Source organism: Notothenia rossii (assembly GCF_949606895.1).
Source record: "Notothenia rossii genome assembly, chromosome: 10".
NCBI classification, from domain to species: Eukaryota; Metazoa; Chordata; class Actinopteri; order Perciformes; family Nototheniidae; genus Notothenia; species Notothenia rossii.
In genome coordinates this window covers 21,102,536-21,127,323 of record NC_136908.1, presented here as the reverse complement: position 1 = coordinate 21,127,323, position 24,788 = coordinate 21,102,536, and the positions used below count along the sequence as shown (strand labels likewise).

At 41.4% G+C, this 24,788-nt stretch overlaps 2 protein-coding genes across 3 annotated transcripts in view; one reads left to right on the top strand and one right to left on the bottom strand.

Moving 5' to 3' along the window:
• The window catches only part of kiaa0319l (KIAA0319-like), a 39,081-nt gene extending 20,384 nt beyond the window's left edge, over positions 1–18,697 (bottom strand). Inside the window, exons 1-16 of one of the 2 annotated variants that reach the window (XM_079653056.1) lie at positions 18,681–18,697; positions 18,487–18,564; positions 18,153–18,320; positions 12,188–12,353; positions 11,088–11,194; positions 8,415–8,683; positions 6,763–6,831; positions 6,290–6,515; positions 4,256–4,354; positions 3,195–3,292; positions 2,942–3,029; positions 1,445–1,537; positions 1,191–1,323; positions 735–840; positions 477–599; positions 270–393 (exon numbers count right to left, since the gene is read on the bottom strand). In XM_079653056.1, coding sequence (XP_079509182.1) covers positions 270–393; positions 477–599; positions 735–840; positions 1,191–1,323; positions 1,445–1,537; positions 2,942–3,029; positions 3,195–3,292; positions 4,256–4,354; positions 6,290–6,515; positions 6,763–6,831; positions 8,415–8,683; positions 11,088–11,181 — 1,522 coding nt within the window. In that variant the 5' untranslated portion in view covers positions 11,182–11,194; positions 12,188–12,353; positions 18,153–18,320; positions 18,487–18,564; positions 18,681–18,697. Of the gene's footprint in view, positions 1–269; positions 394–476; positions 600–734; positions 841–1,190; positions 1,324–1,444; positions 1,538–2,941; positions 3,030–3,194; positions 3,293–4,255; positions 4,355–6,289; positions 6,516–6,762; positions 6,832–8,414; positions 8,684–11,087; positions 11,195–12,187; positions 12,354–14,392; positions 14,770–18,152; positions 18,326–18,486; positions 18,565–18,680 lie in introns of those variants that run through there. The other variant, XM_079653057.1, reaches the window with a different exon arrangement.
• A 50-nt stretch (positions 18,698–18,747) lies between these two features.
• ncdn (neurochondrin) lies at positions 18,748–24,766 on the top strand. The gene is made up of 8 exons (XM_079653058.1): positions 18,748–18,886; positions 19,072–19,318; positions 20,122–21,187; positions 21,695–21,861; positions 22,610–22,848; positions 22,964–23,179; positions 23,286–23,428; positions 24,032–24,766. Exons 2-8 carry the CDS (start codon positions 19,088–19,090, stop codon positions 24,448–24,450), a joined length of 2,481 nt encoding a protein of 826 aa, XP_079509184.1. The 5' UTR covers positions 18,748–18,886; positions 19,072–19,087; the 3' UTR covers positions 24,451–24,766.
• The last annotated feature ends 22 nt before the right edge of the window (positions 24,767–24,788 follow it).

Below are 24,788 nucleotides of genomic sequence, written 5' to 3'. Positions count from 1 at the left end.
GTAACACAGGGCATATTGAGTAAAGATGTGGTGGATTTTAAATGTCGAAGTAATAGTTTAATTGTAGTGGAGCTTAAGTGATAAGAGAGGCTTAATAACCCAAGGCTATCAAAACATGTAAGACATTAGTGACAGTTGTAATGAAATGTATTTAATCAATGCCTTCAGCAGCTTGTTAACAAAGTATTCCTCCAAACTTTTTAGTGCAGACACTATTCAAAAGAGCTAAATTGTTATAATCAAGAGTTCTTTTTTACTATGACATGTACCTGGCTGCACAATGACGGTGACCTGGGCAGTTTCCTGCTGTCCAGCGGAGTCGGTCACAGTCAGCTGGAAGGTGTAGTCTCCCTCCTGCATAGCAGACAGCTGCAAGATGGGCGTCCGCACACCCTAAAGAAACATGTTAGCCATAAGTCTCTTAACCAGTGAAACATTTGAAAAATAAGGATATGCACAGTCCCTGAGTATCTCACCTGCATCTCCACAACTTTGTCTTTGCTCTCAGGGCTGAGGGACCACTCGTAGGACAGTGAGTCGTGGTCGTCCGTGCTCTCGTTACCGTACAGGGTGATGGAGTTGCGTGGCAATTGGATTACCTGGATTTAGTAAGAGGAAAGACAAGCATTTTGCATGTTAAGTCACCTAGTTCACATTCATATGATTTCCAAAAATGGTGCTTAAGTGCATTAAAGAACTGAATCATATGATAGATGACAGAAAATTATTCCGACCTGGTTAGGCCCGGCGTTGGCCACAGGCGGGTAATCCTTGGCTTTGTTGACCAAGAGGGTGGATGGTGTCCAGTTCTTGGCTCCGTCTGAGTCTGTCACAGTCAAACTGAGATGGGACATTTATTAGGGTAGAACATACAAACTGCTCTGCACCAATCAAAGCAATTCAACCTCAGACTTAAATAAAAGCTAGCTAAAAAATGAGCGATACACCATGTCGCAGTAAGTTCGTATTTGAACTTTGTATTTGAATTTCGTATTTGAACTTACAATAGATTTGAAATCTTCTATTAGCAAACAATTAGCATTTCTAATATTATACTGATGATGATAGCCATATAAATAGAGAAAGGAGGCGCAGTTCCAAAAAAAAAACTTAACTCTTTGTTAATGCTTGAGAAAGTAGCTTGCAATGTATTTATCTAAAAATACAATTGAAACATAGAGCATCTGTACTTGAATGTGTAGTTCCCGGGCACCAGGCCAGTGAGGGTGAGGACGGGTGTGTCGGCAATGGCCTTCTCCTCCCTCAGCGGCCCTTTAACCTCTTCCCAGTGCCACGCCACCACCTTGTCATCATCGGTGCTCTCTGAGAGGACGAGGAAGGACATAGAGGAGGAAGAAGGGCACAGAATGGGACAGCTTAAGGATTTTACATATACATATTTTAGATGCAAGGTCTCTCTCCCTGTACGTCATGGGACACTCACGGCTGCCGTCTATAACCGTAGAGCTGGTTGGCAAGGAGATCTCCTGGAACTTTGGGGAAACTACGGCAACAGGGCACTTGTTTACCCGTGGCTCTGTCAAGTGGAAAGAAAGAAATGAACACGTTTAATGGAGCTGTGCGTCAGTCATGCCATTCTGAACACCTGCTGCAGCAGGAGAGACACAGCATGTTACTGCTGAGGCTAACTAGCATTAGCATGTGGACTATTACGGCCCGTCTACACTACAGGCATTGAAAAATGCTTTCAACGCTTCGCCCATTCACTTGAATGGGGTGACGTAGAAGATTTTTAATCTTCGCCGAACTGCATTGTGGGGAGCATGGCATGGCTTTGCAAGCATCACGAGCATCTATCGGCATCAAAAGTTGAACAATGTTCAACTTTTGAGGCTCGATGCTTGGCATCAGCCAATAAAATCCCGTTTATGCAAATCCCGCCAGTGCAAGCGCAGCCAATCAAACCGCGTGCAAGCTGGGAGAGCCAGACCCCAGTTCATTTCCTCATATTCCAAACGAGATATTAAGGTAGCAAATCACCCGGTTCTTTACGACCAGAACTATTTACCGGGATACAAACCGAAGGAACCAGGCATGGAGGGAGGTGGCAGAGACAGTGGGTGAAACTGGTAGGTTTTTCGCCTGTTTGGAGAGTTTATATCCAGTTTACTTAGTTTTAACATTGCTATTGCTTTGTATGTTGGGGGCCGGAGATTCATGTGATTGGTTGTTGGTCACGTTGCTCGCAAAAAATCGCCAAGCTTCAGACACGCCCAGCTTCAAGATTTTTTGATGCCTGTAGTGTAGACGGGCCGTTAGACAAAGATATCAAGCTGCATACATTACAGAAAGGACAGTACAGATGACTACACACAGGGTGTCAGTGAAATTAGATAACAATTACATTTAAATGGTTGTCTCTTAAAAGTTTTCTTTAATAGCTTTTAAGTAACACTTTCAAATATAAGAAGAAACTGACATAATCAATATAAAAGACTAATTACACAGAGCAATAACAACAACAAAATCTTGATAATTTCTCATGCTGTAGGTTGCCCTGTTGTAACAAAAATATCCCCTTAACTGTTTTTCATTGAATGTTACTCCTGTGTATTTGCATTTCCATGTTAGACATAAATTATTGGGAATATTTAGGCTCATTAATCACATATTTGTCTCAATCTGTACAGAATTAAATATAGATAGATTGTACATACTGATATAGAAAGAATATAAGGGACATAATGGTGGGACATTGAGCAACATCAATATGCCCAAAAACAGACAACCATCATACTATTGCCATGTGTGTACCAGCATCAGCCTTAAACACTAACATGTGTGCGCTACTGTATATAGCATTTACATCAAATCATGTTAAGTTTTTATTTATTTATGCAGCTACCTTGGTTTATATTGAAAGGTGGCACATAAATCTATCCTACTAAGATGACAAAATATGACGATTTTTCGAGCTCACCTGGTTTGACTGTGACATTGACGTAACCTTCGCCATGAGCCCCCTCCCCGTCCACCATCACCTCGAACTCATACAGACCCACAGTGAGCTGAGAGAAAGAGAAAGAGTCAAGCATACAGAAAGAGGAACTGATCTTTGATTGTTCTTCTGTGTCCTCCACACACCACTGATTCTTCTGTTTACACATTCAACAGAGTCCCAGCTGCATTTGTTATTTTTAGCAGTACATGATTTTGAAGTCTGTGATCTTTACCTTGCTGAGCTTGAGAGTCTTGCTGTGCTTCCCTTCCATCTCCCCGCTGTAATCTTTGGGATGAGTGATCAGGCGCCAATCAAATGCATAGGTTGTCTCTGCGAAGAAAGGTCAACATTTAACAAAACTGCTGATGCATTTAATTACAAATCTATCAGATAAGGATCATTTCCATACGGCAGATGTTGTTATCTGTTGAGAAAAGATCAAGGGAATAACAAAATGAGGACGTGCATAGTTCTTCGTGACTGCATCATCTTTTTTTCCCAGTCTGGAAGAAATGATCTTGCAGGTGTTTAGTGCGACGTATAGTTTGCTGACGGAGATTCAGGAATACAACCGTCAAGCAGGTTGTGATTCATTCCTGCATTACTGAACACCAAAAATACCAAAACATGATGAATGACATTCAGTTTGCAATAAATCAAATTAATTTAACAGACATTTTCAGACAGAAACAGTCTCCTTTATACGAACACTAAAAAAAGCATTAAACGGGCCCTATTCTGCTCTTTTTCAGGTTTACATGTATATGTTATGTCTCTACTGTGACATGTCTCCATGCTTCAATGTTCAAAAAGGTCTTTATTTTTCTCATACTGCCTGCACTGCAGCACCTCTTTTCACCCTCTGTCTGAAACCAGAGCCCAGTCTGCTCCGATTGGTTAGCTGGCCAGCTCAGTTATGATTGGTCAACCGCTTAGAGATGTTACGCCTCTTAGCCTTTCACGTACAATATGTTGGAGGGCTAGCCAATTAAAACGCAAGTGATAAATAGTGATGTCACTATGCCACGGAAGTAAACAAACTATTAGTGTGTGGGAGAGACACTCCCTCTGGAGGGAACTCTGGGATTTTAATCTTTGCAGACCATTTAAAATGCACAGAAAACGTATATAACACAATAAAGGAAAGAGAAAAATCCATTTGCAATACAATTATTTTACATATTAATGAAAATTCTGCACAAACAATCTGAAATGACATGATTTAAAAACATTGTGTAACTAGTTTCCAGGTAATACACGTCAGTAATATTTCTAGTATATCCATGGTTTTACCTGATTTGGGTGGTGGGACCACGAAGGCGTTAAGCTCGATGTCACTGCGTGGTAACGTGACCTCCACACTCTCTCCTGCTGACACCACCAGCTCCCTCACTGCGGGGAGGGACAACAGGACAAAACAAACAGAGATGAAGCCAAAGGTACAGTATGGTGCGAGTGGCAGTGTTCATTCAACAGGAGAAGAATACATAAAAGCATCTTGGGTCTAGTTACACATGAAACACAAATGAAATGATTCCAAAAGATTGTAACCAACTGAAAGCTATTAAAGAATTGGCAAAGAGGCTGCCAGTGTTTCGGCACCAGGGAGCAGTTCGGTGCCTTGCTCAAGGACACCTCGGCAGTGGCCAGGAGGCGAACTGGCACCAGCTACTAGTCAATACTCTGTAGTTTTGGTCAGATCGGGATTTGTACAGGTGACACTTAGATGACCAAGCAAAGTCCCTACAGACTGAGAATGAAGCCTATTAAATACCCTATGCTACATTGCTACTGTTAGAAAAGACAAATAAAAGAACACTGAGTGAATTCAACACCAACAAAAATGTACACTAGTGATTTACTGTTGCAACACCATAAAGTTGGGGGACTGGTGAAATGGAAATTGAAAATATAAATCCGAGTTATTGTATTCTACGAAAAATTAAGAGTGCTTCAGGAGTTTCGCTTTCTCCAATGTCTCCAAAAGAAATGCCGTTCAGTTGCATTTACAGCTAAATGTGATACAGTCTATCAGCGTATCCAAATGTGTCAGATTCACTTTCACTGTTCATCAGATCTCATTAAAGGTGGGGTATGTAATTTATTTCAGAAACACTTTTTTATATTCCATGGAATGCTCTTAACATCCCGATAGCAATGAATATATTAAATGCTTTGACAATAAATACATACAAAATGTCATATGTGGAAGCTGTAGCACTTTAAAAAGCACGACCAATTTTAACCGGCCCGGCTAAAGTAACTGGATGGCCTACCTGCCTGTCAGCCTTCCATCTGTGCACAAACTTATCTCGTGCCCTCATTGGTCATGTCCGCGTTCGTGTGTGTTGGAGGAGGGGCTCTGTAAGGAAGTGGCAGATTTTTTCCAGCTGTGTATTTTCAAATTCTAGCGCACTCGAGCTGGTTTCTCCAAAATTACCTACCCCACCTTTAATTGATGAAATATCTTGATTTATAGTTTGGATACAGCTACAAAAAGGATCCTATATTGTACAATTCACAGAGGAAGTACGCAATAGTTTGTGTTCATTAGAACGGTATGTCACTTATTTCACAAGCCAATTCATAACATGATTTCTATTAAAACGTTTTTTAGTCTCAAGGCCCAAACAAATGACATCAAACATTTAGTAAAAACACTTTTTGCATTGTCAGGTGGATTTTCTCTACACTTGAGAAGCTCCCCTCAGAGCTGAAGACATGATGTGTATAATGTGTTTCAAACTGTGAATGCGAGGCGTCCCTTTCTATGTCACGGCCTATTCAAGTCTAAGCTCCTCCTAAAATGCAGTAGACCTTCATATGACTTGGGTGTTTTTGTTGAAACCAGCTCCTCCTGTTACTGTTTGCTTTCTTATTGGTAATTAAAAGAGCTACAATATTTGTGAAAGAATATCTGTTAAAATGGTCAGGGAGGAGAGCCTGATCATGCGAGTTATTCCTGTTTGGAGAAGCCCAGCTTGTCTCAGCACATTCCTGTTGCTTGGACTCATTTGGCTGTCGCACGCGTTGCTTTCACCTGGAAAAATAACGCCTGAGCAGTCTGCCATAAAATGTGTGGGTAGTGTACGCCTTTATTTTGTCAATCATCAGCTAAAGTGAAAACAAAGGCAGAAAAATGCAAGCTTAAATGGACAAAGATGTGAGTAAAAAAAGAAACTTGTGTGAAATCTCGCTCCAGGACTGCAAAACCACATTGCTGCTTCTACATTATTTAGTAGCTCATTATTAATCAAGACATATTACTGAACAAGCCTTAAATAGGTGACCGCTGACACTAACTGCTGCAGACAGTAGCGTTCTTACCGGCATGAGTTGGAGGTGTGATGGAGGCCTCTGTAGCTGTGTTTGGAGGCGTCATGACGGAACTGCCATTGGAAGACGCAGCAACATCTACGGTGTCCGTTGAGTTCTGCTGGGAAGGAGCCGGAGCATTGTCTGCGCTCCTATTGGCTAACTGGCTATGGGTCTCCTGGGCGACGGTGCTGGGTTCTGTGGGAGTTGGGTGACCTGCTTCCTGTTTGGGACTTTCCTGTAGAAAGAGTAGAAAGAGTCAAGGATTATTTGTAACCTACCCTCTATGATGCAGCATGTAGGAAGGGTGATTGCATGAATGAGGATGGGAAGTATTAGAAATAAAAGTATGACGAAAAAAATGGCAGGCTTATTTCAGTGCTGTTACAAACAGCTAATTAAAGCAATCTGCTTCCAAAAAAAACAAGATAAAGGATGCAAAGGATCAACCATTTACAAAAATAACAAATATTATGTCAAGTTACCGTTTTGGTTTGGTCTCCTGTGTGTTCTCCGGGAAGAGCTCTTCTAAGTCTTGCTCTGATGGTCGGGGTCTTAAAGTAAAGTTGCAAACAAGACATTTTATTTTTACACAAATATTTTTGGAAATCCTATGTATACAGAAACACTTCAAAATCTTCTGATAGCAATTGCAAATGCTTTCCCAAATTGAACATTCTGTGTATCAATCAGCATCATTTTATTTATGATATTTAAAAAGAAAGTCAGTAGCTGGCTGTGACTTAATGAAGGTAACTGAAAGCAGATTTTATAACCACAATGACTGTGTTGACTTTACCCTAAGCCAGGGGTCGGCAACCCGCGGCCCACGGGCCGCAAGCGGCCCTTTAAGCCCTCTGCTCTGGCTCCCTTGAGCTTAGACAAAAATAAGAAGGATATAAAATAAAAGTATTTGTAGGACTATTTATATTTTGTTGCACGGTTGAAAATATTTCGTATTTTGAGGTGATACTGTGACACATAAATAAAAAACAAAACGGTTTTAATTAGGTCAACTAAAATATGCGTCACATCCTGCTACGGTCCCGCGCGAGCGCCTTTTCTTGGAGGCGCTCGCGCGGGGACCCCCGGCTCGATGAGCGAACTATGGATAAATCAAAGAAAAGTACCGGAGGAACACAGGATTTAATTCTGTGTGGACAGAGTTATATGCTTTCAAAGCAAACGATGCTGGTTTACCGGTATGTTTGATATGTAGACAGAAGTTGTCAAAGGTGCTGCCGCCTTTACGTATCGAGGAACAACAAGGGAGAGGAAGACAGCTGACAATCTTCAGTCATAATTCAATGGGGTATGTAATTTATTTCAGAAAACACTTTTTGTAATATTCCATGGAATGCTCTTAACATCCCGATAGCAATGAATATATTAAATGCTTTGACAATAAATACTTACAAAAATGAATCTCTGGAAGCCGTAGCGCTGTAAAAAGCACGACCAATCATTTTAGCCGACCCGGCTAAAATAACTGGATGGCCTACCTGCTTGTCAGCCTTCCATCTGTGCACAAACTTATCTCGTGGCCTCATTGATGATGCGCGTTCGTATGTGTTGCAGGAGGGACTCTGTAAGAAAGTCTGAAGGAAGAGGCCTATTTTTTCCAGTTGTGTATTTTCAAATTCTAGCGCACTCGAGCTGGTTTCTCCATTCTTACCTACCCTACCTTTAACTCTTCTTAGGGTGCAGCTATATGTTTTATTTATTTCAAAGTGGGCCTATTTTAATAATATTTTTTTTCCTTCAAATGTGCAGAGGACTCCCCAAGTGCTGTGTTTAATTTATTTTAAAGTAGGCCTGTGTATTATTTGTAATTCTCCTTATAGGAGTTCTTTGTTTCTTATTAGAGGTTAACAGTTTTATATAATGTAATAAATAGCCTAATAAATGCAAAACAACTGTAGTTTTTGTCTGATATAAAAATAAATACAACTTTATTAGCTATCAAGCTATGAAATATGTTTTGCGGCTCCAGGCAAAAATATTTGGGAGAAAAAGGAGCGAAATGGCTCTTTTGGTCAAAAAGGTTGCAGACCCCTGCCCTAAGCTAAATGACAGAACCATCTTGGAAAATGATCAAATCAGTTCAAATATGTTCAGTCTAGATGTAGCCCCGTACCTTTGAGAGCAGCTGAAGGAGGCCGAGGGACTCCTGGTGGGGTTGGGGCAGGGTGTTGATGGGGCACCCCGACTTCCTGGTGCAGCGGAGGAACACACACTGCCCCCCGAGGCTCCACACAGCGGTGCAGCTGGGGTTCAAGCAGCAGGCCTCCCAACAGGTGGCCCCGCCTCTCCCTTTGGCCAGAGAGTGCCATCCAAGGCCGATGGTGCTGCTCCAGTGCATCCCCAACACCCCGCCAGTCACCCGGCACAGATTTGCTGAAACACCTGGAGGGGGATAGAAGGAAGAGAAAACAATTATGTACTGCACTGATGTCCACTCCCTGTGAGAGATCAGTACTGTGGCAACATATTGGTAGTTGGTCATGATATAGTGCTGAAGGGATGACATATTTTTTGAGGTAAACTCACACATTAGAATTACTGTGGTTTTGAAAACAGAAAGTCGATAGGATTTTTCCATTGGATTTCCGATCATTGCAATAACAGCGGCAAAAAATGTAGCAAGATAACCTTCACAAATAAACACACATTTTATGTGCAGCCGCAAGAAGTAAAGAGCTATAAACTAACCATGCTACGGTTGCAGGATTTCAATGACGACAGCACTACGCTTCTAACTGGTCATTTGAGTTTGTGGGCAGACCTCTGTAGCTTCTTCTTCCATTTCTTATTTGCATGGCGTGATCTAGCTTGTGGTCATGGCTGTGTCAAATTACTATTTTTCAAGAGCACTAGAAAAATGCAGTAGGAAGATGAGTTTCCCTGTTCGGCATGATGACGTTTAATGTCCCCGATAACCTTTGTAGTCTCAATGACCCACTTAAACAGTCATAAGTGGAGTATTTACTCATGTTTTTCAAGGCCCTTAACAAAGCTTGAACGTCCCTAAAGCGTGTGTCAACTACAGACCCTATTTCAGGCATTACAAAATGTACTTTAAACATTTATTTGACTTTGGAATAGAGGGGATTTGCAAAGATGCGGACTCATTAGTGTGTTTTACGACTCATTCCTGCAGCACATTATGAGGGTGAAATGGAGGACAACAGTTAAATGTTATAAGCTCATTTTCATGGCAAAGAAAGTCTCTAAAGTGTTTTGTGTAGCGTGTGGTTTGATCAAAAGGATCTGTCAAAGGATCCGCTACCAGGCAGCGCTTCCCAGGCTTTTCAAGATTTCCCTTGTCAATCAATCAGGCCATTGTTGGGTACTCTTGGCATTGTCGAAGGCAAAGGGGGAAAGTGAAACCCACAGTGAGACTTTTCACAGATTAGGCTCCGACTGAACGTTTCTCAGAAGAGCAGACAAGCAGCCGCGATTTCAGCAGTCGGAGAGAGGAAGTTAAGCTTTTCCCTGACAAAACAAGACACTGATTAAAACCCAAAGCACAGTTTGCGGTACGCACCAAACTCCTCCCTCCGAGCCAGAACACATCAGAGTCATATCAGCAGTGCAGTGCAGTGAGCTGGTACACTAAGCTGCCCTTTGTGCGTGTTACTCTTCCAAGGCTTGGCCAACAACTAATCTTAGTCAAGTATGAAATGAGACAATGAAATCCAGCTGTTCTCTAACATGCGCAAGTAATTGTGTAGACAGCTACAAACAATGGAATACTAGGGACTGTTAAATATCACATAATGTGAAATACTACGGAATGTAAAATACTACGGAATGTAAAATACTACGGAAATGTAAAATACTACAGGCGGTAAAACAGGGTGAATTGAGATGTTATAACTCACAACTACTCAAATGAATGACCACCAAAACACAAAAGGTCAAACTAGCTATATATACATAAAGACAAATGAAAACTGCTGTGTCACTGTAAATTATGGAAACTGCAATGACAATGAAAATTGTTTTATTTCTGTGTTGCAGTTCTGAAAGGTCGAAACAGGGAAGCTGATCAAATCAAAACAAGTGTACTATCCCATAATGGAAATACTGGTTGTTTTCATCGTATTCATTTATTAACAGCCTAGTATTCTGCACTGCATTTGGAAATCTACTGCCAATAAATGTAGCTAAAGTCTCCTACAAGGCTGAGTGACCGGATAAATAAAGATATGTATATATACATATTTTCATGACGAGGCAATAACAAAAAGGTGAATCAAATTGCTGAATAATAAAATGTAATACCAGCATTTCTGAAACTATTGTTTCTTAAACTCAAAGGAAAACCTGAACAACATAGCTTATGAAACCCTGCTGTACCCATAACTGTTGCTGCCATGGCAACAAGAAGGCTAAGGTTGACTTTATGGGATGTCAGTTTAACTGAAGTCTGGAAAAACACAGGTCTTGCCCCACAGAGTAAACACACAGAAGCCTGAGTTTGTTTGAGAAATGACCCTTTGGCCTCCGTTTAGTCACCCCCTCTTTGTCTGTCCCCCACCCCTCAACACACACATGCACAATGTCCACTCACAGAGGCACACACAGACACAGAGGCACACACAGACACAGACACACAGTAGGGTTGCCAACATTTCTGTGTCTCTCCACCTCAGATTAGGAGGCCAGTAAACAATCAAATTATCATAACAAGATTCCAAGAAGGATGCAGTCCCGCCCTGAGTAATCAAAGGCGTGTGAATCTACAGTGCAGATTAACACATGTGGTTCAGTCAGTTGTGTTTAGGGTAACAATTGTTTGTCTTACCTGTGGGAGAGGACAAGACTAAGAGGTAGGTCAACGTCAGGAGGAGGAGGTGAGGTAAGCTCCAGGTGAGCAGCTTGTGGTGTGCATAGGACATGGCGACCAAGGACCTAGGAACATTTGATAAAAACCGAGTTAGTATTATTAATAATAATAATAATAAATTATATTTATATAGCAATTTCCTCAAACTCAAAGACTCTTTACAATATAAGGCAGAGTGTACAAACAAAGACAGTCAACAGGGATGGATTGATTGGGGGGGGGGGGGCTTAAGGGTAGACAGAGGTGAAGAGATTAGTTTTGAGGCGGGACTGGATTTTTTTTTTAAATATATATATTTACATCGGACACTTTCATTGAGTGTTTAAAGGAAGCGTCAAATGGAATATTTTGATGATGTCGCCACCCTAAAATAAAATACTTGAATGATTGAACATAACTCAATTTATACTGTAATAGTGATAATTCATCAACTATCTTAAATGAATATAACTCAGTGACTTGAGTTATTTAGTGTAATATTTTCCGAGCGAGAACAGATTTTGTGGTTAATCAAATGTTATTTATCGAGCTGTTAAAATGCTGCCAGACCACATTGTTAATTTGGTGAGTGCAGCAAAGAGGTGGCTGGTTTTTGACTGCAGTGAAAATAGTGTCATTGAAAAGGTGAACGCCCACAAATATGGATTGAGGAGGATTATTTTGTTACATAAAATCATGATTGAGTTTTGGATTAGCTAACAATTCAGTGGTTAGTGTGTTTTAATGTTAATTCTATCTTCATTTAACAGAAGTGGACAACCAAAATAACATGAAATAACAAAACATTAAATGGAATAGTTGTGAAATACACTTTATGGCTCTGATGCCAAGAGTTAAAGGAGAAAACACATTCATGTCTGTAATAATTTGAGAGGTAAACACTCAAGATATTAGAAGCATGCGTTCACAAAACCGTAAGTGTCACACTGAGACTGAACAAGAAAATATTTAGATTAGAAGGTTATTTCTAAATGTCATCACAGCCTCTCATTAATTTTACATTCTGATCTCTCTCTCATCCCCAATCAACATATGGCAGAAGAAGATATACTTAATACCTTTCTCCCGGCCAGGCGCAGGAAGAAGGAAGTGATAGGGAGAGGAGTTAGGTGGGCAGCCAGGTGCTGTGGGGCGATGGGTGAAGACGGGTCAACGCCAGAACTCTGAGGAGATCCAACATGGCCGTCTCCGGGGCCTCCACCGGCTCAAAACTTCAAACAAAAACTAGAGAGCGCAAAAAAAAAAGAATATAAAGGGGTTGATAAGTGGATCATTTTATGTCATTGATGAACAGACCTGGACCACATAGGATTGAGCGTTCAATATTACCGTATACTGGCTCTTAGTTGAAATGAATCAATTTGTTCCATTATTATGTTGTCCAAATAAATGTTTCAATGTGAACTCAAACTCAAAAGTGAGTTATTGATGTCTTTGTTTTCCACATGACAAGACTAAGTGGGAAATGTTGTATACACAGTGCTTTAGCCCTTTAGAGAAGCACTCAAACTAATTTGAAAAGCTTATATAACATCAACTTTATAACAAAAGTTAATGCAAATTACATTCAATTCCTTTAACTGCAGAGAGCAAAAATAGGAATGTTTCTTCAAATCATTTTACTTTAAGTATAGTTGGAACGTAGCATTGAAAAGATGGTAACGACAAACACTATGTCATCAAAACACAGAGGGAGAAGGAAAACATAAATGATATAGTTTAGTGGTCTGTTGGAAACACACACTTCACTTCTGGCTTATATAAGAAATTAGGATACCATCTACGTTTGTTATTATTTACAACAAAGAAAAACATTTCCTGATTGAGCCTATAGTCGATAACAAATTCTGCTAATATCCTGTTGGCTGTGACTCTTAAGAAAGTGAAACATGTTTCACATTCCTCCCGACTCATATGCTAATAATAACTTGGCATATAAGGTAAAAGGTGATAAGTGGTGACAAGTAAAAGTTCAGATTTAAATAACATACTTCTATGACAGGTGTTTAGTACCTCTGTCATAGCCGGAGGCATATCTCAAAACACTATACAACAACGTTTATTATGTCATCTCTCTGTCATTGGTCGTGGTCATAGCATAACAACAAATTACCCAGCCTGTATGTTCATAACAGAAGGGAACATTTGAATTGGTTAATAGCTGGGTATAAGGGACTGCATGCAAAAAATGCATGTCTACCCCTCTTCTTAAAGTCTTGTCTAGAGACTCAAGAGATGTCACAATCTAAAGTTACTTTATCCATTTTAACAACACTATAGTAAATATAACACATGTTATGATAAAGTCACAGGCCATCAAGGCCCTTTGGGTAACATCCTAACACTTAATGTTCTTTCCTACAGGAATTGTGATGAGGAAGTTTCTCATTTCAACGCAATTACTGAAGATAATACATTCATGCTGCAGAATAATTAACTGGCTGAATGAGTCACAAGAAAAAGGATCAAGATGCGGACTGCACAAAAAAAGAATGAGCAACAATAGGTTCCCAGCTTATAGGGATCTGTTGTCTTGAGATCCAAAAGTAAATTCTTTCAGGTAAACTAACACTCCAGGAAGGCACACTCGTGATTTGATGAGGAATGCATGATGTAAAACAGCACGTTTCCCCCTCCAACATTTCCATTGCAAGTTCTGACAGCAGAATGGGATAAAAAAAAAAAGAAAAAAAAAAGGGGGGAGTGAACAGTACAAGTTCTGGGACAATGTGTTCAAGACGTATGCAAGCTTCTTCTACCACAACGTCCCACCAGGAGACTATTATGGAGCAATGTAGAAATGAAGCAAGCAGCTTTCACAAGCATCTGCTGTGCAGACTGTGTAGATGTTGGCTAAGCACTGTATATCCATATTGTTGAAAATAATATTACTTTTTCTCTGTTTGTCAGTATTTAAAAAAGACATGCACATGGTGATACTTGGTCTGTAAAATCCCACTCTGTAATATTTCAAGATAGCAGATTACCTTAGTTAAGGCTGTTAAAACCGTGATATAAAAATGTTCAAAGGTTATCACTAGGCACAGATCCCACACTCTCACGAACTGCTGACACAAACCTGTATAATCCACATGTCAATCTGCATTCCTGCGAATGGACACTTGAGCCCCAGCACTCTCCTTCAGTGCTATAATCAACAGCTCAGTAAATCCCAAATGCACAAACGGTCATCAGTCCTCCAGCACTTGTTTTTCTTTCCCCATGTGAAAATAATCTCACACAAAAAAAAACTTTGGACTCACGTTTTCCTTCTCTTTTTTTTTAACTACGCAGCAAGTGCCCCCAGGCTGGTAGAGACTAGAGTGTGTCCAGCAGGAGAAATGCCCAGGTGCACTCAGTCACCTGGGCTGATGACAGCTCAGCCATTATGGACCTTTCAGTAGCCACTTTTCCCTTGAGATGCGTCTGGAAAACAATGATCTCTGTGACCAAAAAACCGGAGATCAAGAAAGGACAAGTTCTCGCTCTCTTTTTTTGTGGCTGTTTCTTCCTCCTCTTTCTCTCTCAGTTGCAGCAGTCAATAGCACACTTGTCAGCTCTGTATCAGCTTCTAGGCAGACAGGTTGGTGGGGCTTTCTCTGTAATGACACCAAGGCCCACGCACAGTCTCTTCTGGCAGCTACAGTAAAGGAAAATGAAGATTTGTATTCCTCTCCAGGCAGAAAAATCTGCTCAATAATAATAACCTTGGCAACAAGATTCTCATCCTTTGATCATATTAATATAAATGCAATGCAAGCATCATAGCAAAACCATAAACCCCTGTGCACAAGATTATCATAAGAGTTTAAAAAGGAAAACTCAAAACAAAAGTATTATACAACTGAGTGAAACCTCTATCTGCATTTAAAGACACACTATGAGTTAACTTCTTGTAGATTTTACAGCATCAGACTCATATCAGCTGGACTTCTACTGAGCTACTAATCTTATTTGCTTTAGTCACTTTTTTGTATCCATTGTATTGATTTTGTCATGCACAAATATTATTAATAGTATGATGAACTCATTGCAATAGAGCAGGGGTGTCAAACTCAAATACACAGTGGGCCAAAATAAAAAAATGGGTACTCGAGGGCCGGACTGGTTCAATGTTTATTGCAAAACTTATTGACATTAACTTATAGCATATATTAAACATGGAACTAACAAAGCTTAAATGATTGCCTATAAAAACAACATTAATCAGTTGCATTCATTTCTTATGGCTCTATCTGCAGCTTTTCATCAGTCATTTCTTATGATTCGATCTTTCCACAGGCCAACAACAGCTTCAAAAAAACTATTTCCCTCAAAGAAAAAAAAACATGCCCTGTTTTCGCAACAACAAAAAAGTGCAGAAGGAAACAAACTCAGGATTGAGTGAAGGTGTGCGTGTAATATACCGGCGGGCCAGATCTAATAGTAATTTAAAATGATCATGCGGGCCGAAATTAAATCCACCAAGGGCCTGATTTGGCCTTGAGTCTGACACATGTGCAATAGACATTAACATGCTTCAAGCTTTTTCTGTTTGTAACTTGTTCGTGTTTCTTTGCACAATGATGTCCTTAACGCTGTCACTTATTGATGTTCCTGCTATATAATAACACTTATTCTAATTGATGTTTTTCTGTTTTACTGATGGCTGAGTCTGTTTTGTTGTTATGCTGCAAGTCAGATTTCCTTTGCAGAACTATAATCAATTACTGAACCGTCAACAAGTTGATTTATGGATCATTATTAAATATAAAAGCCATTCATGACTACCAGTCTGCCAGTTTAAACCTTAAAGGTGGGGTATGTGATTTATCTCAGAAACACTTTTTGTTATATTCCATGGAATGCTCTTAATATCCCGATAGCAATACATATATTAAATACTTTGACAATAAATACATACAAAAATGTCATCTGTGGAAGCCGTAGCGCTGTAAAAAGCACGACCAATCATTTTAGCCGGCCCGACTAAAATAACTTGATGGCCTAGCTGTCCTTTCAGCCTTCCATCTTTGCACAAACTTATCTCGTGCCCTCATTGGTCATGTGCGCGTTCGTATGTGTTAGAGCAGTGGTTGCCAACCAGTCGATCGAGTGTGGTGCGGGTAGATCGCGGACCGTTAAAAAAAAAGTAACAAAAGAAAGAAAAATTAAATTAAAATAATAATGTTTGAAAAATACGCTTTTAGATGTAAACCTATCATCCACCACCCCGTTAGCATGTGCCACTTGATTGACGTATATTTGAGACACCTCAATAATATAATACATCAACTGTGCTTTACGTGAACCTCATCATGACACAAGAGACAACGGTAGGACTGTAATTTCCCGTGTTCAGTGAACGCAACAGAGGCAACACACCAGACCAATCAGAGAGTTGCATGGAAATACACGTGTGCTTGTGTCATTCAAGCTCGGCTCTGTATGTGTGAGGCGATAGCGCATTTAGTGTGATAGAGAGGGAGAGAGGGAGTGAGGGAGTGAGGGAGGGAGGGAGGGAGGGACCGGTGCTAGCGGGGACCGTGATGTTAGCATCTGGTTAGCAAGCTGCACTAACGGACATAAGGAGCTGTTTCCACAACAAGCTGGAGGAGAGTCCTCTCCTGTCAGACTGAGGGGCTCAGGTGAGCTAAAGGACTCTTGAGTGTTTTGAACAGTTTTGTCACAAGTTATTCAAAAGATTATTTCCGCGGCACACCTTCATATGATCATTATAGTTATACAAACAATAAGAGAATAAATGAAAAACAGGTATGAAATAGCCTACTATATGGCAGTAAAACAAGAATACAGTTTAATGTGATTTGTAAAATATCCATAAAGAAAAAGAAAATCTGTTTACAGTTCTGTTTCATCTGGGTGCTGAGAGAGGTATCCATAGATCTCTTCATGTTGCTCTCAAAGTGCACCAGATTGATGCTTTCAACTTCGATATTTAAAAAAAAATCTTCCCGGGGGAGCATCCCCCCGGACCCCCCTAGAGGAGGTGAGGACCCCCCTAGAGAAGGTGAGGTCCGCCCCCCAATAGCACTTTACCCCTGCCTATATGCCGTGAGCTGAATATGGAGCCTTCATTGTAACAGTAATTCAGATGCAATTAGCCTATATAAAAGGCCTCAAATTGGAAGCATTGTATGGGCCGTATTTTTCACTCAATTCTGCAATAGGTAGATCTCGCCTTTCACCTAGGCCGAGGTCGGTGATCTTGGGCTTAAAAAGGTTGGTGACCACTGTGTTAGAGGAAGGGCTCTGTAAGGAAGAGGCAGATTTTTTCCGGCTGTGTATTTTCAAATTCTAGCGCACTCGAGCTGGTTTCTCCAAAATTACCCACCCCACCTTTAAGCGGTGGAATGTCTTCAATCTTTTTCTAGTTGTGTGGCCTGGATATTGTTTTTTAAACTACTATTACTTTTTCAATTCAATTATATATTCAATGTTGAACTCTACTCTAAGAGTGATTGATTCTTGCAGAGTAGGGATTTACTGACGGATTAGAGTGCAAATATGTGCACGATCGACCGCATGCATGGTGGTGTGTCAGTCAGATGAAATGCATGAGTGAACCCACTGCTGGGATAATATCTCTGAGAAATGTCATCCAAAATGGTAGGCTATTGCATTATGTATCGTAACAGGCAGAAAACAGTCAGTTTTTCCTCAAGACATACCATGTGTCTAGCTGTCACAAAATAGAATACGGCCGATAACTACATTGTGCGTAGTTCAGTGCACACATACAAACGGTAATGGTTGAATCAATAACACAACACTTTGTATCTAGTACCAGATCTTCGTTTCGTTTTGACAAGAATCGACGACGTGCCGATACTGAGACATACAGCTTGAGAGATAAAAACACCATAATGTATATCACCTGTGTAATAATCCATCTTGACGATACCAGCTGCTGGCATCATTATTTCACTACACGGTGCAAGTACACCACGGATTCCCCCTGAGCGTTTTCAATGGCAAATGGACACAGCACTGTTAAAGCCGGAGAAGAGTAAAATGACTTACAATTACAGTGAAATGTCACTTCGTTCGGTCGGTCGCTGTGATGGGTTGTGTCGTCGTTGTTGCTGCTGCTGTCCCCGGTACAGATAATTAGGTCAGTGTTCCTCTCGCTTGTTCAGCTGATGTGCCAGTGAAACAGTGCTGTCAAGTGATAAATACTGCTTCCGGTGGCTGGATGTTTCAAAATAAAACCAGTTAGTTTTACAACCTTTGAAACCCTTGGCTGATGAAAACACGCACACTGATTTAAATGAACAATACTTATCAGAAAGAGTGTTTAGTCCGCCAAATAAGCCTTATAGTATGTACACAGACCGTAACTGGGTAATAGTTTTACCTGCTCTGCGTCTTAAATTAAATGGAAAACTATTTGCATTAATCCGACTACTTCCGCCTTGCGCCACCTGCCGACCAGCTGTCAAAGACGAACACATTAAGGTACACGTTAACAATTAACCTTCAGCGCTCTAGTAAATTAATGTTGTATTTATTTCTAAAACAAAATAATACAAGTAAAATGTCTTCCGTGACCTCAATTTATAATGCAGCTTCGCTTCTACGACGTTGCAACACGATCCAAAATGGCGTATCGGCCTTCCAACTATCCCTCTTGTGATTGGTTCTCCGAATTCCATGAAGAGCTTTCATTGGTTGCTTTCAGCTTTATTTTTACACTTTACTTCCGGATAGTGTGCTCACGAGCTGTTGCCGCGCGTGATAAGAGGGTTGTCAACAAAGTAAGTTATTTTACAAACGTTTGCAAATTATGATTCAACTGTCCAACTGCTATCTACCGTTATTTACAAAATACTCAGAAAACCAGCTGAACATCGTTAAATTAGCCTGCTTTTCTTTCCTTCAACGGTGTGGAGCTAACGACTTGATATTCAGTTTGATTTTCTATCTTGCTTTTTATTAACAGCTACTACAAGGTCGTAATGGCTGAGAGCGACGATGTTTCACTTGTCGTTAGCAGCCAGCCTCCTGAGAAAGAGGAGCAGGGAGGAGGAGAAGGTGGAGAAGATGGAGGAGATGGAGGAGGCTCAGAAGGCTCAGAGAGGGATGATGAAGGAGGGTTGAGTGATGCCCAGAGAGAGGTGTTGGACAGATGTCTCCAGGCCCTCAGACAGGCTCAGAACGACAGTCACACTTTGGCTGCTCTGCTGCTGGTAAGTGTCTCTCTATGCCAGTGGTTCCCAACCTGGGGGGAAGATTTGAGGCCAAATATCATATTTAGACTTTTTTTTTTTATATAATTGTAACGCAATACATGATTGTCACTAAAAACCTTGTCTCTACATTACAATAACATATACAAAATAATTGATTAATTAATTTGAATACAAATTCAAGTTAGTAGCTATTAAAGGCATAAGAAGACAAACATTTCTAATTCTTTCTTTAATAGAAATGTTTCTTCTGCCCGTAAAGTCTCCAAACCAGGCTTTTCTGGATAAGCGCATTTTTAAAACATAGTCATTGTCCATGCCGGTTTCAGTTGGATTATTTGTCACACTTGCTCCGATCAGATCGGTCTCCTCCATTTTGTAGATTATTTACAACTTTTGAATCCACATAAACACATCGGCAAAATCCGGCTTACTTTGAGCATGTGTTTTAAACAGTTTAATCCCTTTGTGAATTGTTTCCACTTGCGTCGTCCTTTAATTTCTTCATAAAGCGGGAATCCAAATGAATGAATCCAGTCCAATAACCATCAAAGTCACTCCAATAGCGCTCCTTAATTACGCTTTCATCCTCCTTTAACAAAATACTTCACATTCATCCAGTTTGTGACAGTAGTTGCAGCATTTTTGAGACTTTGAAACTTTAATTACCGCTGTTGCGCCCCCCCCCCCTCTTGTGTGTGTGTGTGTGGAGTAACTTCCATTGTGTGTGTGTATCTATGGGAAAAAAGAATCCGACCTAAACACTGACAGGTTGGTGTTTTCTTTCTCCTCTCTGTCTTCAGATAACCCGCTTGTGCCCAGCAAGCCAGCTAGACAAAGCCACCTTGAGGCGCATCTTCGAGGCTGTTGGCCTGAACCTTCCTGCTCGTCTTTTGGTGACGGCCATCAGAGGGAATGAGACCTCCGGCCTGCCCCCACAGGAGCTCCTCTCGCTGGGTACGGCTCTGTTGGCTGCTCTGAGCACAGACCCAGACATGGCCTGCCACCCCCAGCTCCTCACCACCATCCCGGTCCTGCTGGGCCTTTTATCAAATGATCCTCTGAACCAGCAGAAACAGGAAGCCCAGGATCCAACGCAAGACTTAGAGACGGGTGCAGATTCTAAAGTGCAATCAGCAGAGAGTGCAAACGCTGAAGGTGATCTTTCCAATGAGGCCAAATCAGGAGGAGAGGGGAAGACTACCAAGCCGAAAGGTGACGACGGCAGTGTAGCAAACAAAGTATCAACATCTCAAGAAACCTTACCTTCCTCCAAGCTGGACGAGGCCATAGCTGCTGACTGCTACCAGATCCTCACAGCTGTGTGTGCTTTACCCAGAGGTCCCGACCAGCTGCTGAGCAGGGGGGGTGTTCCCGCTCTGTGCCAAGCAGTGCAACAAAACCAGACTTTCAGCCATGAGAAGGGGCTTCCCTTGCTGGGATGCCTTGTAGCAGGTAGAACCAAGGACAGAGTGTGGAGTAAGCACTCTGCAGAACTCCTCACTCTGCTGGTCAGGTTGTCTAAAGACTTCTGCCAAGCCAAAGACCAGACCAAGATGGACATGTGCGCCCAGTTGGTTCAGTTTCTCCCCCCAGCAGGAGTGGCAGTAGAGAGCAAGGAATTGAAAGAAGTTGTGGCCTCTGTATGGGAGGTGTTGAGACCCATGTTGCAGGCTAAACTGACCCCAAGGCAGATCGGGCCAATCCTAGTCCTCAGCGCTTGTCTGCTGGATTTGTACGGGTGGGAGTTTGTCGGGACGCCAAAGTTCTGCTGCTTACTGGTGAACCGAGCCTGTGTGGAGGTCAGGATGGGCTTAGAGGAACCGCCCGGGAACGAACTGAGCTCGGAGCTGCAGCACACTCTCACAGGTAGTGTGATTATTTAATATACTATATTGATTGTAATTAAACATCTGCCTTTCACTTAACCTTTTCTTCACTTGAACAATCTTATGAATAATTCTGAAATCCCTTTTTTCAATTTTCTTTTTCTTAAAAAATAGCCAGATTTAGGAATTTTGACAAAAAATATCTAAGTGTCACCCTGTGTAAAAGGGATTCACTCAGAATCTTTAATAAAGAAAAAGAGTCCAATTATTTTTCTTTTTTTTTTATCTCGAAACAAAAATCCACAAATAAAATATTAGGTACATAACCGCCACTGCTCCCCTATTTTTTTTATTATAAAAATATATTTTCTTTTTTTGTTTGATAAATTATTTGGCTGTCATTGTTTCATTCTATATTTCTCATAGTCCATTTGTGTGTCTTAAGTCATTAGTGATGTCAAACCATGTTGGTAAGGTATTTAATTTAAACGTGATTCTTCCATCCCCCTCTGTTACTTAAACCCTTCTTCTTACTTCCTTTTCCCAGGCTGTTACAGAATCATGGAGGCTGCCATAGAGCAGGCCTGCTGTGTGGGGATGTCCCAGACCGCTCCTCCTCAGAGCTCCATCCCCTCCATCAGTCTGCAGCAGAGCAGGCAGGTCCTCGGGGTGCTGGAGGAGGCCTTTGCCGCCCTCATGTACCACCTGCAGCAGGTGAGAGGAGGACCGATAGGTAGGTAGGTAGGTAGGTAGCTAGGTAGGTAGGTAGGTAGGTAGGTAGGTAGGTAGGTAGATAGATAGATAGGGCCTTTATTGATCACAATTTGGGACATTTTTTAAATATTATATTTATATAATTTGTTTGCATCCAACAAGCTAATAGTTGCTAGTTCTGTAAATCTAATGACTCATTGTGTGCCAAATGAGCCTTCCTACTGCTGTGACAAAATGTATATCCTCAGGGAATAAAGAATATGAGATAACATTTTTAATATAATGTCTGTCAACAGAACTAGCCAACAATATACGTAATAGGAGAGTACATTTTTTAATAATTAGCTCCCAAAAAGAGTTGAAACATTTTTTAGCTTATTAAACCAGTTCATTCACAGAAAAGTATTAACAACCAAGTTGAGTAAAATACATTTTGAAAGTAATTTCCTTATTTTAAGTACCAACTATTACCTTCTCAAATGTGAGGATTTGCTGTTCCTGTTTGTCTTATTCGATAGTAAACTGAATATTTGAAACGTGTTTGATTGAATAGGACATTGCTGCCTTCTGTGGCCTTGTACTCTGCAATATTTCAATACATTGTTAATGTTCTATTACTTTAAGGGAATCGAACAATAGGAACATTTCTGCCGTGTTTTTGCGGATGAACCGGCGGGTAAATATCTCAGGTGTTGAAAGAAAGAGTAAAACATTTCATTCACTTCCTCGTCTCTTCCTGTTCTCGTAGGTGGATCAAAGTCGCTATGGAGACCCCTTTATTTTCGCTACATACCGCTCTCTGTGCTCATGGCTGGCTGAGGAGACTTCCTGTCTGAAGGAGGAAGTGACCGGACTGCTACCGTTCCTTATCGCCTACTCCCGGAGCCACCTGCAGGGTGAGAGCCCGGAGCACGGCCTCTCTGATTGGATGTCCGAAATGTCCGTCAGAGAGGAGACAGGGGCGTGGACGGGCAAAGAAGCTCTGAGGTAAAGATAATTATCGGAGGGAACCAGTCAGAAAGTGTTAACTTTATCCCATAGAATCTGCAGTTTTCTAATAGTACTTTCTCTTAAATCCTCACACCCTCCATGCTCTTTTCAGGTATCTCCTTCCAGCTCTGTGCCACCTGTCGGCAGAGGAAGAGCCCAGGAAGGTGCTGCTCACCCTCGACACCCCTGCACTGCTGGTGGACTTCCTGTCTCAGTGCTGGACCTCCCTCAAGGGGAAAGGTGGGGTGTCCTCGGCCAGGGATCCCAGCATGGAGACAGCCTGCTCAGCCCTCCTCAACTTCACCGTCACAGAGCCGGAGAGAGTCAGGTAGCTGGTTAACAAGTGAAATACTCATCTAAAGCTAAAAATGATCTGTTGTTTACTAACAGATATTGAAGGTGTTCATTTAAATGTTTTCTGTTTGGTCGTCCAGGAAGGACCCATGTTTCAGAACGCTGGAGGCCCTTCTGAGTGAAGCACTTCCTGTTTTGGTTCACAAACCCCGCCTCCTGGTCCTGGCAGCAAATTACTGCACGCTGGGACTGATGATTGGCAGACTCAAATCAGCTCCTACAGGTAAACTTTTTTCCTTTGTTTAGATTAATCACTTGGTTCCTTTTTTTTCAGCTGTTTATGGCAAATTCACTGCACCATTTGTATCATGTTCCTTTTTTAAATAAAAATTCCAGAGTATTTTCCATTGCAATACAGCCAACATTTGACACGCCATAGAATGTGAAATCACAACATTACCACTAACCATCAATCTATTCAAACTTCACAGTGACAATTATCCAACATTAGATAAATGCAATTCAAATCAATTATTTATTTCTGTGTTTCCTCTCTTGCGACATATCAAAGTGTCTTCTGGGTAAAAGGTCTATACCACAGCTGATAAACTGGCAAACCTGAGCAGAATGAAGCCATTACTGATGTTGTTAGTTACCCTTATGCATTGCCTTCTATAAAAGCTTTGAAAAACGCCTGAGGGAATTCAGATCATGTGGTCTGTAGGTTGGACGGAAGTGTTTAATGTTATACTCTTTAAACCTCAGCTAGCAGTCTTAGTCTAGTATTGTGTTCTTTATTGTTCTTTCCTTTTTAAATGTCCTGTTTTGAGAGCTGTCAATCAACACCATAAGACTTTGCTAACACACATGCTTTTTGTTTTTCCAGGCTCAGTGGAAGCCGGACAGAGGCGGTTCTTCTCCTCCGCCCTCCGGTTCCTCCGCGGCGCCCTAGACTCCGGCTCCAGCCCCGGCCCGGTCAGGGTGAGCCTCGGCTGGGCGGAGAGCTGGGAGGAGGCGGCGGAGCTGTGGAGGCTGAGTCTGCAGGCTCTGGGGGGCTGCGTGCGCGCTCAGCCTTGGATCGGCAGCCTGGTCCGAGAGGAAGGCTGGCTCAAACACACACTGGCCATGCTGAGTCAGTGTAGTGCACTGCCTGAGCAGCACACACAGGGGGCGCTGGAGGAGGCTCTGTGCGCCATGGCAGACCAGTGCCCTGTGTGTAAGGTGGAGATTGGAGACGCCATGAGAAATGATAAAGGAGCTTTGATCTCTCTGAGGAAACTGAAAAAGTCAGTGGGAGTAAAGTAAAACCAATCAGACATCTTTTATGGATTACATTTTTCAAAATAAAGTAACAAAGAAGGGCTGTAGCCAACATGCGTGTTTATCTGACTGAATAATGTGTGACCTGTTAACCCTGACTCATTATAAGGAGAAGATGGTGCTGCTGTTTTTTGTAAATGCATTTTTGTGGAAAAGAGGGCACTCAAAAATTATGAACATATTTTTTTGTAAAGAAACTCCAAAGTTTGTAGAAAGCTGTGCTCTGGAAAGAAACACTTTTTTACATGTCAATTGTAAAATGTTAATGTCTTAAATAAAAGCTATTTTGTTAGAAAACCTACCTGGACCTCTTTTTGGTCATG

Coding starts and splice junctions, on each gene's coding strand:
- ncdn (XM_079653058.1), top strand. CDS start 19,088: ATGGCTGAGAGCGACGATGTTTCACTTGTCGTTAGCAGCCAGCCTCCT. Junction 21,188..21,694: donor GCTGCAGCACACTCTCACAG/GTAGTGTGATTA, acceptor TCCTTTTCCCAG/GCTGTTACAGAATCATGGAG. Junction 23,180..23,285: donor ACAGAGCCGGAGAGAGTCAG/GTAGCTGGTTAA, acceptor TTGGTCGTCCAG/GAAGGACCCATGTTTCAGAA.